At 37.1% G+C, this 15,044-nt stretch overlaps 1 protein-coding gene across 1 annotated transcript; it reads left to right on the top strand.

Moving 5' to 3' along the window:
- Positions 1 to 3,420: 3,420 nt before the first annotated feature.
- Positions 3,421 to 15,010, top strand: etfdh (electron transfer flavoprotein dehydrogenase). The gene is made up of 13 exons (XM_051128278.1): positions 3,421 to 3,612; positions 4,222 to 4,368; positions 5,975 to 6,204; positions 6,357 to 6,438; positions 6,638 to 6,756; positions 7,770 to 7,847; positions 8,113 to 8,259; positions 8,993 to 9,133; positions 9,799 to 9,942; positions 10,032 to 10,200; positions 10,320 to 10,502; positions 14,126 to 14,347; positions 14,464 to 15,010. The coding sequence occupies exons 1-13, from the start codon at positions 3,582 to 3,584 to the stop codon at positions 14,625 to 14,627; spliced, it is 1,857 nt and encodes a 618-aa protein (XP_050984235.1). The 5' UTR covers positions 3,421 to 3,581; the 3' UTR covers positions 14,628 to 15,010.
- Positions 15,011 to 15,044: the final 34 nt, after the last annotated feature.

Genomic DNA, 15,044 nt, shown 5'->3' with positions numbered 1-15,044 from the left:
TCTAGAAGATGCTGTTTTTGTGACATTTCATTCTCAAAGATTACCTTTAATTTTATGAATGTAAAGATGAAAAATAAACAACTAATTTTTCAAAAATATTTTTTGGTATTTCAATGTTTGACACCAGCTTACTATATCAGAAATGGTTGGTCAGTGAAGGTGTTGATAAATAGCTTCACACCAAACTCACCTGTGGCACTAAATTTAGGTGAAGTTTCAAATGATTCACGTGCGGGAGAATGTTCTGTCCTGAGTGTGAAGACACATGACGTTATAAGGATGTGATTCACTCTTATGCATATGGTAATGCCTCTATTTTCAATACATTAATATATTTCTCCTACATACATTCTGTGCTATTCACTGATCATCACTGTTTTGTTTTTAGTACTTAAAACTCCCAAATGCCTCATAAGCAGCCAAACATGACCAACAGTTGCTTTTAATTAACCTAATAACGTTTCCCTAAATATTTGTGTACATACTGTGATGATATGGGTTATCAAGTTTATCACCATTTAGAATTTAATTTTCTTCTATGAGGTGGAAAAGAGTGAAGAGTAAAGAGAGCAATTACACTAAACACAGATTGTTGCGAAAATAAATAAATAAATAAAACAGTCAATTTCACAAACACTTAAAAATTCATTTTAGTTACAGTTCATTTTGTGTTAATACATTAATCAAGTCTAGTCAAGAAAATTCTCTCAGCCTCAGGCCTGGTTCTGTAGACCCAAACATGTTTGACTGAAAATACAAGCCAGATCAAACCAGATGCACTCACTAATACAGAAGTAAATTGGACCGTAAACAGAGAATACGCCTATAAGTAGGTCAGCCACACACTGTGAATGACCTGGACTGGAAATGTCTTGACCAGGGATGAAGCCTGTGTCGGCATGGAGACAGCCAGACACAGACAAACTAGGTGACCCTATTGCACATTAAATGAAGTGGAAATAGAGCTTCACTGACTGACAACGTGCCATAATTATGGGTGAATCTTATGAAATCTGCATTCTTAAAAATACTGAGTTATTTTTTTTTTTTTTGAAAACCCAAATGCTGGGTTCAGCCTGCTGGGTCATTTAACTGGGTTGTTTTTAATATTTTTTACCCAGGTCCTGGGTGTTTCTGCACTCTAAAAATGATGGGCTGTATTTTTTTGGGTCTTTTTTGGGCTTGTTGGGTCATTTTATTGCGTTATTTTGAATTTTGAGTTTTCTGTAACTAAGTTGCTGTGTCATTCTAATGGATTATGAAATACTGGGTTATTTTTTTCTACCCAACCGCTGGGTTGAGCCTGTCTCCGACAAAACAACCCGGCTGCTGAGTTATGATCAGCGGTAATTCGGGAGTTTTTAATTCCATCACGTTTTTCTGACGTCATTCTGAGCTGCGCAGCTGTTCATGAGTTTCTTATGACACTTATTTTGTAACAGGGTAAACCGGAGTGTTATTTGCTTGTCCCCGAAAAAAAAACAAAACACGGGAAGCACCTGGCCAGAGTCACAGCCGCACCCTGACACTTTCACTGACATATAGCCAGAACGCTACCCAACCGCTGGGTTGAGCCTGTCTCCGACAAAACAACCCGGCTGCTGAGTTACAGTCAGAGCACCTGCTTTTTGCTTTCCTCTACAGAAGAGAGCAGTTCTCTGTGCCATCGATTTGGTGTACATCTTTAGCGAAATAAAAGTTTGTATACATTTTATTTGATTTATAAATCTTTACTGTGCTGTAAATTATTTTACACAAAGCAGCATACAAGGTCGAGATGTCAGTCAGCTCCTTCAACGGTCGTTTCACATAATGGAAAAGCCCTTGTATAACAAATTGATTTATTCAAAACTGAATTTAATTTAATTTTATGTTAAAATATGTTCTATAATCTCTGTTGGGTTTTTTTTAAGGGCAGGTTAGAGTCGTTTGAGGTTCGCAATTCACCCAGTGAACAGCAGCCCAACTCCATCTTCGATTTTACCAACACACCTGCATGAGAATCAGTACTATTTGGGTGAAAAGAGAATGGTTGAATACACTTAAATCAAAATGCTACTTTTATGTTCCAATTTTTATTTCTGAAAAGCTTGTTAAACAAGTTTAAATGTATGTAATATTGTCAACTATGCACCCAAATAAATTAAATTTGTCTTATATTTTTGTTCATGGGTTTTCTTGCTTAATAATAAATGTTTATCTTTTGATTATTGCTGTTGCCACTATAATTCTGTGGGATTTTAAATTTCTAGCTCATTTTAAATCAGCAATTTAATAATTTTTAAACAATAGTTGACTTAAATATAACAACCCAGCATGCTGGGTAAAAACATTAACCCAGCATTTGTTCTGTCCGATATTTACCCAGTGCTGGGTTGCCAAATAAAGCATTTTTTAGAGTGTGTGTTTAAAAAAAAAAAAAAAAAAAAAAAAATATATATATATATATATATATATATTTTATTAGAATTAAATATTACAACAATATTTATGAGGCAGTTCTTGTCAGATTTCATTTATTTAATCGTAAGCTTGGTGAACAGTTTTGGAGAATTTCATGTTTCCCCATTCAAAATGATAGGAGCCGCACTTGCCTGCCGTAGAGGCGTTTCAAAGATGGCCGCCGAGTGAAATGACTTGCCTTAAAGGGACTTTGGCTGGGTAAAAACATTTAACCCAACCAGCTGAGTCAAAAATATGGGTTTTGTCCGATATTTACCCAGTGCTGGGTTGCCAAATAACCTAAATTGGGTTGTTTTTTTATCCCAGCATTTTAGGGTGTGTGAAAAACATTCTTTCAGAAACCTTTGGTAGTCAGTGTATATTATTAACGTCTTATTTCTCATGAAAATAATATCATAATGCAAAAAACAATGTTCATTTCACTATTACAAGTCTATGCTCCATCACTCTAGCTAAGGGGTCTGAATGAGTGATGCCTGCAAAAAGTCATTTTCCAAAATATTTTCTCTGGTGGGATGAGCTGCGAACCTCCAGCCGAACTGCTGAGACCATCACATCCTTTAAGATGCAGCTGAAGACCTTTTCCCCTCTCAAAAAAATAAATCAATAAATAAATTCTGCATGCTTATCATTAGCTTGCCTCCGTTTAATAAACCTCCCATTGTGTAACACGGATATTGTTGGTTCTTTGACAAATTTCTTTGTTCTTTGTTTGAAGGTCACTTTGCATAAATGTAAATGTTTACTATTTCATTTCATTTTAGTTTTTTGTATTATGTGTACATCTCTAATCCCAGACTCCAGAGCGTCTCCTACAGCCGAAAGTAAATGGTTTCCTGACATCTAAAATGAATGCCAGTTTTTCTTCGCTATTATTAGCACCGGATAACTCTCATTCACATGAGTTTATGATCAGCGGTCATTCGGAGTTTTTTTATTCCGTCGCGTTTTTCTGACGTCATTCGGAGCTGCGCAGCAGACGCGCTGCTCATGAGTTTGTTATGACACTTATTTTGTAACAGGGTAAACCGGAGTGTTATTTGTTTGTCCACACGCAACCTGGAAAAAAACACGGGAAGCACTTGGGCAGAGTCACAGCCGCACACTGAGCTCCATAAATGTTTCCAGCCTGTAGATATTCCCTCCAAGGTACTGTCACACTTTCACTGACATGTAGCCAGAACGCTAACTAAACGTTGTAAACCTCTGATTCCTTAAAACTGAGAGCATATATACTGTCTGTTCAATTGTTATTAACCGTGTTTACACGGGACATGGCACGATTTATGTGTTAAACTGTAGGTTTATCCGTTTAGCAAGCTAACACAATCCTGCAGCTGTTCAGTCACAAGGAAGTAGGGCAAAGGTCACTAGAATATCGGTCAGCATATGTGTCCTTGTGTCTGAGGTGAACACTTTAGTAATTTAATATATACTTTAATAATTGAATATGAACATGAAACTGATTTTTGTAAGCAAACAATTCTGTTTACAAGTCTGCTTGCTTCTTAGAAGAATACCTTGGGTGGCCTGTTACTTAAGGGAGGATTTTGTAGCAGCTTATCCTGTTGTATAAAGTTGATCCATTTAGTTTGGATCAACTTTATTGATATATTCACATGCACAATAGACCGTAAACACAGTGTGTTTGTAATACTAAACTGTTAAATCGATATGAAGTTAATGTGTTACTGTATGAGAATGGACTTGTCTTGTTCAGTCTGTGACCTGTTTTGCCTGTTATTTGTATTTTTGCAGCACGGAGGTGTATACGCGCGCTGAAGGCGGTTCAAGCGGAACATGTCGCTGCTCAGGTGTACTCCACACGATGTTCCTCGTCCACTGTGCCACGAATTACCACTCATTACACACTGTGCCCCAGAGATAAAGACCCACGATGGGAAGGTCAGTTCTGTGCCACTGGATACTTAATCAGTTTATCCTCTTTAGAGGAAAGAGTGAACACATTTGATTGGATAGGACAGAGTTTCAGATTCTGGATTTTATTTACAGGAAAATCTGGTAATTTATGAGAGAATGAGTGTAAATAATTCTCTGTGTGTTATGTGATATCTACCATGATACTGTATCTATATTATATTTCTATTATAATATATGCATTATATATTAAATATGATAAATGACAAACAGGTGAAGTCAAAATTTTACATACACCTTGCAGAATCTGCAAAATGTTAATTATTTTATCAAAATAAGAGGGATCATACAAAATGCATGTTATTGTTTATTTAGTACTGACCTGAATAAGATATTTCACATAAAAGGTTACATATAGTCCACAAGAGAAAGCCTGTTCAAAAGTTTACTTATTTGATTCTTAATACTGTGTTGTTACCTGAATGATGTACAGTTGTTTTTTTTGTTTAGTGATAGATGTACATGAGTCCCTTGTTTGTCCTGAACAGTTAAACTGCCTGCTGTTCTATAGAAAATTCCTTCAGGTCCTGCTGCTTCTCGTTTTTCAGCATTTTTGTGTATTTGAACCCTTTCCAACAATGACTGTATGATTTTGAGATCCGTCTTTTAACATTGAGGACAACTGAGGGACTCAAATGCAGCTATTACAGAGGGTTTAAACACGTGCTGAGGCTCCAGAAGGAAAATGATGCATTAAGAGCCGGGGGTGAAAACTTTTGAACAGAATGAAGATGTGCATTTTTCTTATTTTGCCTATGTAACATTTGTTTCATTGAGTACTGCCATTCAGAAGCCAGAAACTAGGGTAGTTAAACTTACCCTAAGTTTTCACAGCTATCACTTAAAAAAAAAAAAAAAAAAAAAAAAAACAAAACAAAAAACAGCACAGTATTAAGAGTCAAGCATGTGCAAACTTTGAATGGGGTCATATTTACAAATTCAACTATTATTTTTTTTTCTTGTGGCCTATATGTAAACTTCTTATATGTGAAATACCTTTTTTAGGTCAGTACTAAATGAAAAATAACATGCATTTTGTATGATCACTCTTATTTTGATTTCTGCAAGGTGTATGTAAACTTTTGACTTCAGCTGTACATGATATATATACAACGATTCATAATATTACATACCATACCTTTCAATATCAGATAAGCCCCTTCTATTTCCATTTTTAATTCTGCTTTAAAGACATACTTATCTGTGGTTTTCACTGTTCCTTTGACCACTGGTTTAATCATTTTTAAAGGGATTGTTCTCCCACAAATTAAAGTTGTCAGTAATTACTCAAACTCATCTTGTTCCAAACCTGCAAGAATATCATTCGTCTTTAGAATACACATCAAGGTATTTTTGATTAAATTCAAGAAATTCTGACCCTGCGTAGACTGCAATGGAACTGACACGTTCAAGGCCCAGAACGGTAGTAAGCACATCGGTAAAACAGCCTATGTGACATCAATGGTTTCACCGTAACTATAACTGTAATGGCACTGGGTGATTTTTGTATTAAAAAGAGGCTCTGATGATTGTGCTTGATTGATACTGCGATTGTCTGTTTTCATGTGTTCAGGAGTGGAAATGGAGCGATTTGTTGATGAGGCAGACGTTGTCATTGTTGGTGGCGGTCCGGCCGGCTTGTCAGCAGCCATCCGGCTGAAGCAGCTGGCCAATCAGCATGAGAAGGAGCTGCGGGTTTGTGTGGTGGAAAAGGCATCCCAGATCGGAGCTCACACATTATCTGGAGCTTGTCTAGAGCCCACTGCACTCAGTGAGCTTATTCCAGACTGGAAAGAGAGAGGGGTACAAACAAAATGAAGTGAAATAAAAATCAAATAATCAAAACAGCTTTAAAAAATATGGGAAATATGTTGCCATTCTGATTTACTGTTGTGTTATTTATAAGCATTTTCGATAACACGGCCAAGACACTGATTTCCATTTATGTTTAACAGGCTCCACTGAACACTCCGGTTACAGAGGACAAGTTTTCCATTTTGACAGAAAAATACCGCATTCCTGTTCCAATATTACCAGGTTGGTTATTGGCGTTGCATAAGGCCCATTTTAGAGAGTTATAGAACTTCACACAATGAGACTTACATAATCTCAGAATAATAAATGGTCTGCCTGTGTCACAGTGTCCTGAATGGTTTTGTAACCTATACATAGTTTAAAAGCTTTTTAAGACTGGTTCAGTCACATGGATACAGTTAAATGCAATTTGTGAACACAGGACTTCCAATGAATAACCATGGAAACTACTTAGTTCGTCTGGGGCATTTTGTACGCTGGCTTGGGGAGCAGGCGGAGGAGCTGGGAGTGGAGCTGTATCCAGGCTATGCAGCAGCTGAGGTCAGAATGCCTTCCTTATCAGAATGTATACGTTAATGATGCAATTAACTTTTGTTTTATTGAGACCTGCTTTTGGTACTTGTAATTTGTATTGTGAGTCATGTGCTGTACTTGTTAAAGGATTAGTTCACTCGCAGAATAAAAATTTTCCTCATAATTTACTCACCCCTGTCATCCAAGATGTTCAGATCTTTCTTTTTTCAGTCGCAAAGAAATTAAGTTTTTTGAGGAAAACATTCCAGGATTTTTTTCCATATAGTGGATCTGGCTTGGATCGTGTAGAGCCCTTCGAAGCTGCATTGAAACTGCAGTTTGGAAGTTCAAACCATTGGGAACCATAGAAGTCCACTTTATGGAGAAAAATCTTGGAATGTTTTCCCCAAAAACCTTACTTTCTTTGCAGCTGAAGAAAGAAAGACATGAACATCTTGGATGGTAACCGTAAGGTTGTAGTTTCAAACCCCATGAGATGATAAGTGTACTATAATTATAACCTGGATTTTACATAACTTTAGAACTGCTGTTTCTGTAATAAGCAGGGTTTCCATAGTCATGAAAAAAAATTTGGAAATTTTAAAATTGTTATTAACAAATGTCATTAAAATGTATGCAAAAGTCATAATTTTAATAAAGTCATACGTTTCTGTGATATGCAAACATTTGTGTAGATATTCTTAGATTGTCTTGAAATTACATTCTGTGAGTGCACTCTCTATTACATTATTTTTTAAAAAATATATAGTAATCAAAAACAATGAAAAGTCATGGAATAATGGAAGTTAATTGGTTAAAAGGCAGGGCTTAATGCTTAACAAGGGTTCTCTAAGTAAAAAAAAATGCATGTGAAAGAAAAATTGTAATAAGAGTCACATTATGAGATATCAAGTTATAAGTAATTTTGAGACTTAATAATTGTCAGTTGTGTGATCACATGAATTCCTATAAAAAGTTGCATTGTGATGCAAAGTTATAATAAAATCACATTACTTTATTTATTTATTTTTTTTACGTAGGTTCTGTTTCATGAGGATGGAAGTGTGAAGGGAATTGCAACCAATGATGTTGGCATTGCTAAAGATGGCTCTCCAAAGGTTTTATGTCAATATATCTTCCAGTGCAGAATATGCAAATACAGTTATATTTGTTTATATATATATATATATACATAAGAATAGTTGTTAGTCTAAAACAGTCTGCTGAATGATCACACCAAGCCCAAATGACTTTCGGAACTACAGCTAAATATTGCAGGAAGAAAAAATAAAAGGGTAACTGTGGGTGAAGTGATTCTGCTATGCAGATGGCATATTCGTGTGCTATTACCACTACATTTCACGCTCTGTTGAACTCCTCCAGGATGTTTTTGAGAGAGGCATGGAGCTCCACGCTAAGGTCACTTTGTTTGGGGAAGGCTGCCACGGACACTTGGCCAAGCAACTCTACAAGCAGTTAAATCTCAGAGAGAACTGTGAACCGCAGACATACGCTATCGGCCTCAAAGAAGTACAAAATCTCACTTGCTTTGATGCTTTAAGCTTACATACAATTATATATTTTTATGTTCAGTTTGATGTCACTGTTTCACTTTTAACTGTCAACATTTGTAGTGATATCAGCTAGTTAATTTTTAAGATTCATTGAGTCATTGCTTTCATTGAAAGGGTTAGTTTACCAAAAAAATCTAAATTTTGTCATTAATTACTTGTCATTCCAAACCTGTAAGACCTTCGTTCATCTTTGGAACACAAATTAAGACATTTTTGATGAAATTCAAGAGTCTTCGCACCCTGCATAAACAGCAACGCAACTACCATGCTCAAGGCCCAGAAAAGTAGTAAGACATCAGTAAAATAGGCCTTTGTGACCACAGTGGTTCAACTGTAATTTTATGAAGCTAATTTTGTTTTCTTTGCACACAAAAAGCATTCTTGTACCTTCATAACATTTCAGTTAAACCATTAATGTCACATGGATTGCATTAACAATGTCCTTACTATGTTCTGGGCCTTGAATGTGTCAGTTGTGTTGCTGTCTATGCAGGTTCAGAAAGCTCTCAGATTTCATAAAAATATCTTAATTTGTGTTCTAAAGATGAAAAAAGGTCTTATTGGTTTGAAACAACTTGAGGGTAAGTAATTAATGACAGAATTTTCATTTTTGGGTGAACTATCTCTTTAAAAGCTTGATCAGCATTTAATTATAATAAAACAAACAAACAAAAACTGCTTTCTTCTAGCTTTGGGTTATTGATGAGAAGAAGTGGCGCCCAGGACGGGCAGAGCACTCGGTTGGATGGCCTCTAAACAGGAACACGTACGGAGGCTCCTTCCTGTATCACCTCAATGAGGGAGAACCATTGGTGGCCCTGGGATTTGTTGTAAGTTACCTTATTCCTGAACCTTCTAGGTCGAACTCTGATTGAAGTGTTTTATTGAATTTGCAAGTGTCCTCTTTGAAGACTTAATCTTAAAGCAGAATGTTCTGGATTGATGTCTTTGTCAGAATGCTTTGATATGTATAGATATTATTGACCTTATTCATCATGTTCTTTCATGAGCTAAAACGATAGGCGAGAGAGTGTGAAAATGCTTTCAACTTTTGAAGTTGTTCCTGGTCAGGGTCTGTCATGAAGACATTCTCTCATCCTGCCGATAATGTAGCATTTCAAAATGACATTTTTTTTCCCAGTCACTTTTTAAAAAGGCATTTCATGGAATGCTTTTGATTCATAGAAAATAGTCTCAATTCTAGACGTCTTGAGGAGCTCTGCAGTGATGACAGGCTATTATCCAATGTCGTCATGGCCCAGGATGGTACTCAGTCTGATTGGACACAGTTATCTGGAGATACAGTGCAGCATTTGATTGACAGAACTAAATCAAATCTCATGATTGCTCTGAATTGTTTGTCTCTGAATTGTAAGTTTCATTTGCTTGCTGAGCTTTTAGCAAAGGCATTGCAGTAACAGCAACATTTTAGTAAGGGTCAGTGCAGTTATTCTATGATGGTGAACAGCAGATATGTTTGTGTATGTCTCCTCAGGTTGGTTTGGACTACAGTAACCCCTATCTGAGCCCATTCAGGGAATTCCAGCGTTGGAAACATCACCCCTCTATAATGTCAACCCTGGAAGGGGGCAACAGGATAGCATATGGAGCCAGAGCCCTCAATGAAGGAGGTTTCCAGGCATGTCAGCGACTTGATATTCTCAATATATATTCTTCTGTCTGTTTTCTCTTATTGAACTTCTCACATTTCCATGATCCCCCCTCCAGTCGATTCCTAAACTGACGTTTCCAGGTGGCATGCTGATAGGGTGCAGTCCAGGCTTCATGAACGTGCCCAAGATCAAAGGCACACACACGGCCATGAAGAGTGGCATGTTGGCGGCCGAGAATGCCTTCAGCAAAATCACAGATGAGAATCTGCAGTCAGAAACAGCAGGTAGCCAACCCAGACATCTTTGCAGATTAGCTGAGGTGTAACTCACAGGGTTGTAAATATAGTCTCGGGATATTAAAGGTGTCTTATATAGAGGATATTTTTTGCTTTTTTTCTGTTAGGTCTTTATATCCCTGAATATGAAGAAGCTTTTAAAAAGTCCTGGATTTGGAAGGAGTTGTATTCTGTGAGGAACATCAGACCATCTTTCCATAACTATTTTGGTCTTTACGGAGGGATGGTGTACACGGGAATATTCTATTGGATTTTAAGAGGAAAAGAACCATGGACTCTAAAGCATAATGGTAAGAACAAAGAAATACATTATGAAATGTTTGCTTGTTTGTAACAAAAACTTTTTGTTTAGATCATTGTGTCAAAGACAATATTGCAAATAGATGCAAATTCAGTATTCTGAGCTATAAAGTCAGTGCAGTGCATTTGTGTTTATTTTATTTAATTAATGGTATATACAGTGCCTTGCAAAAGCATTAATACCCTCTCATTTTAAATTACTTTTTTTTTTTTTGCCCCACATCAATTTACACTCCATACACCATACTGACAAAGCAAAAAAAAGATTTGTGACAACTTTGCAAATATTTAAAAAAAATTTAAACACTGAAATGAGTACATTGCATAAGTATTCATACCCTTAACTCAGTACTTAGTTGAAACACCTTTACAGCCTCAAGTCTTTTTGGGTATGGTGCGGTAAGCCTTGCACATCTGCATTTGGCAATTATCTGCCATTCTTCACCTCACCTCTTCACCTCTCAAGCTCTGTCAGCTTGGTTGGGGACTTGAAGACATTTTCAGGTTTCTCCAGAAATATTGCGTTCAAGCCAAGGCTCTGGCTGGGACACATTCACAGAGTTGTCTATAAGCCACTCTTGCTGTGTGCTTAGGGTCATTGTCCTGTTGGAAAGTGAACATTATGCCCAGTTTGAGGTTCTGAATGCTCGGGAGTCTGGACTGAGTTTTCATTAAAGCCATCTCAGTATTTTGGTGCAGTGAGCTTTCCTTCTACTCTACTCTGAGTCCCTCAGTTCCTGATGATAAAAAACAGCCCCACAGCATGAGGTTGCTATCAGCACACTTTTCGGATGCTACTGTGCAGGTGATGAGCAGTGCTTGGTTTCCTTCAAACATAATGCTTGGAATCAAGGTTAATCAGACCAGAGAATCTTGTTTCTCACAGTCTGAGGGTCCTTTCCAAGTGTTTTCATGTGTCTTCACTGGGGAGAGGATTAAGTTTGGCCACACTGCCATAAAGACTGGATTGGTGGAGTCTTGCAGTGATGTTTGTCCTTTGTAAGTTTCTTCCGTCTGCATATATGATCATAGAGCTCAGCTAGAGTTGACCATCAGCTTCTTGGTCACCAGTAAAACCAAGCCATTTCTCCATCAATTGCTCAGTTTAGCCAGGAGGCCAGCTCTAGGAAGAGTTCTAATTCCAAGTTCCATATGGTTCCAAGTGTTTTCCATTATGGAAAATGGAGACTACATGCTTCTGTGAACATTCAATGCAGCAAAAACCTCTTCCCCAGATCTGTGCCTTGACACAGCTCCACAGGCAGTTATTTTGACCTCAGGACTTGGTTTTTGCTCTAATATGCATTTTCAGACCTTAGACCTATTTTCATGTCCACACTAATACGTTTTCATTTTAAAACACATCTTTTTCTCTCCGTTTTGGCCTTCCATCTACGCTGAGATGGTGTTTTTGGTCAAGGAAAACTGAGTTTTTTACAAACAAAGTGGATCAATTTGGAGGCAAAATGGAGGCTTTTGAAATGACGCATGTTTAGTCATGTGACGCATATTGTACCAATTACAGATGTCTGTTTATACCGGTAATTGTGGCTGTAATGTGCTATTCACTTTCACACTGCTGCTGAAAATATATTTGTACACTCTTCCCATTACAGTCCTAAAAAGATGACAGAAAATGTACTCAGTTGCTGTCCTGACTCCTGCAGCTAAACATGAGGGCAGCTGCTTTTTAGATCAAACATGAGAGCGCACGGCATGGATGCGTCAGTGAATGATGAGATATTTCTGTAAATAAATTGATCCTGCCAAGAATTGCATTAACACATAGTGTGTCTGTTCCGTCTGTATCATCTAAGTGAGTTTTTACACATGCGCAGTATGGCGAATATAATGTTTTCCTAAGTTTCAGTGTGGATGAGAAACATTAGGAAAATGCTTGAAAATGCTAGTGTGGACGGAGAGCATTTTAAAACGAAAACTCCGTTTTCAAATGTGTCCAGATTAATGTAGACGCAGACCAAATCATACTCATTCAAATGAATTTGCCACAGTTTAACTCTACTCAAAGTGTAGATATGAACTAAATTTCAAGTGTCTCCGAAAAGGGAATGAATACTTCTGCAATGGAATCATTTCAGTTTTTTTATTTTTATATATATATATATATATATATATACTTTGGCAAGGCACTGTATGTGGCAATATAGTGCGGGCAATGACTAAAAATTCTATTTAGAGTTTAATTAGTGTCCTCTAAATGAGTTCTGGAAGTACAGGTTTTTGTCTGCAGGGGAAAAGGCCTTGTTTAAAAAAAATATTTACAATTACATTTACTTGTGTCTGTTCTGTGAAAGAACTAGAAATGCATGGAATCAGAACTTTGAAACAAAAATTAACAATATCACACAGATAGCAGTTCAGTATGGCTGTATATGCATGACTGTGATTCGCCATATTTGTATAAAATGTTATTTATTGTATAATACGATTTAATAAACAACAACAATGCCATTCATTGAAGTTGCTGGGCAATTCAGTACAAAAGTACAATGGCAGCAATCTGATATACAGTTACATAAAAGATTACATGATGAGATTTTGCCCTCAGCCAAAACTTTTTGCTCTATAACAAATGATAGATTAATGAGATCAAAGACTACCTGTTAGATTTACCCAAAACAAATTATATATCATGTTTAACCACTATAGAGACATCAGAGCCAGCGGCAAATTCCAGAAGATTTGAATGACTCAGCAGGTTCATGAGGGCTGAATGGCTGCAGAAGCCCTGGAGCTCTGAAAATGTCTAAGCAAATTTTCAAATAGGCGTTATCTGTATTATCAAAACCAAATTTGTGAAGTCTGAACAACTACATTCTTGCCTAAAAACATCTTAAAAGTACATTCTGTGACACAAAAACAGTATTATTTATAAAATTATCGTGGATTTGGGCGTCCGCCATGAAATACTGCAAGCAGAGTGATACAAATGATGAAATAGTTGGAGTGCTGTTATCACTAGAATATTGCACAGCTAGAGAATGCTCTCAGCTAATCAGATTCGAGAACCAGAAAGAACTGTAGTGTGATAAATAATTATTTTATTTATACTGCCAAATGCTAAATGAATGAATGTAAATAGAAATATAGTCATTACCCTCCAAAAGCTTTGAAATGCTCAAGGCAATGTGTGTTTTTAGACTATATTAGCATAAATCCTTGTTATATTTTCTGATGACTCTTTATAGTGTTGTTCCCTTTCAATTCAAAAACACTTTATTAAGATATGAATAATTCAAATTGTAGAGATTTACCCTCACTTTGTCCAAGGCTAACATAGCATGTAAACAGAAGTAAACAGCAAGTACTTAAGCACAACTGTATATTGTTCTTTGTTCTCATTTCTGAATTCATTTTAAAGTTTTGTCTCATTTCAGATTCAACAGCTCCTAAATGTAATGAACTATCTGTAGTTAGCCATAGGGCCCCTTCCTGTCTGAGCAGGCAGTTCTTAAACAGAATGAGATTTGGTGTGGTCCAGACTGCATGCTAATAGTCAGACATGTTACTATGCAAGACTACCACTCAGTTCACTACAGCAGTGGGTGTCTGACATCTGCTCATCAATTCATTTGTATGTTGTTTCCTGTAGGTCTAGACTCTGCTAGTCTGAAACCGGCTAAGGACTGTACACCCATCGAGTATCCGAAGCCTGATGGGAAGATCAGCTTTGATCTGTTGTCATCTGTAGCCTTGAGCGGGACCAATCACGAGCATGACCAGCCACCCCATCTGACGCTGAAAGATGACAGTGTTCCTGTGGCCCAAAACCTTGCGATTTACGACGGCCCAGAGCAGAGGTTCTGTCCTGCTGGTATGTAACTAACGCTGTCAGTGTTTCGACTGCATTTAGAAACAGACTATAAAATCAACAAGCTTGATATGCGGATTAAAACATCTAATGGACATTTTGTCCCTTCTGTCCCACAGGTGTATATGAGTACGTCCCTGTCGAAACGGGTGACGGCATGAGATTACAGATCAACGCACAGAACTGCGTCCACTGTAAGACTTGTGACATCAAAGACCCCAGCCAGAACATCAACTGGGTTGTGCCTGAGGGCAGTGGAGGACCAGCCTACAACGGCATGTGATTTCAGTATTACATTTCGTTTTTATTACTGGGCACTTCACACAAGTTCAAAATCACTTAAGTTTCAGGGCTAAAGCTTTTAAAGACTTGAGTCCTTCTGATGTGCCTAAGGAACAGAAAGTCCTCATATCCTGTCTGATATGAGCTTGAAGTGTAATTACATAAAGTGGCTTTGCATATTTTCAGGTTTGATCAAACTGTAACATTTGAAAGAATTTATATATAACGTCTGCCTAAGGAATGTCAAAAGACAATGGATCAAGTTGGATTAACAACAAGTGGACGTTTTAGCTGACCATGATGCGGTTAACTGTAAACTGACAGTTTTGTATATATTGTCAAAGTTGGTAACTGTAAGTGGTAGAAATAAATTAATTATTCCAATCTGTTGGTATGTTTAATAGAACTACAAACGCAG

This window comes from Labeo rohita, chromosome 14, assembly GCF_022985175.1.
Source record: "Labeo rohita strain BAU-BD-2019 chromosome 14, IGBB_LRoh.1.0, whole genome shotgun sequence".
NCBI lineage: Eukaryota > Metazoa > Chordata > Actinopteri > Cypriniformes > Cyprinidae > Labeo > Labeo rohita.
The sequence above is the reverse complement of the archived record's forward strand: the minus strand, read 5'-3'. Positions and strand labels throughout refer to the sequence as shown.

Bases quoted from the DNA above. Each gene is read 5' to 3' on its own strand.
- etfdh (XM_051128278.1), top strand. From the start codon at position 3,582: ATGTTTCCAGCCTGTAGATATTCCCTCCAAG. The intron at 8,260-8,992 runs GTACAAAATCTC...GCTTTCTTCTAG, and splicing joins ACGCTATCGGCCTCAAAGAA to CTTTGGGTTATTGATGAGAA. The intron at 10,201-10,319 runs GTAGCCAACCCA...TTTTTCTGTTAG, and splicing joins TCTGCAGTCAGAAACAGCAG to GTCTTTATATCCCTGAATAT.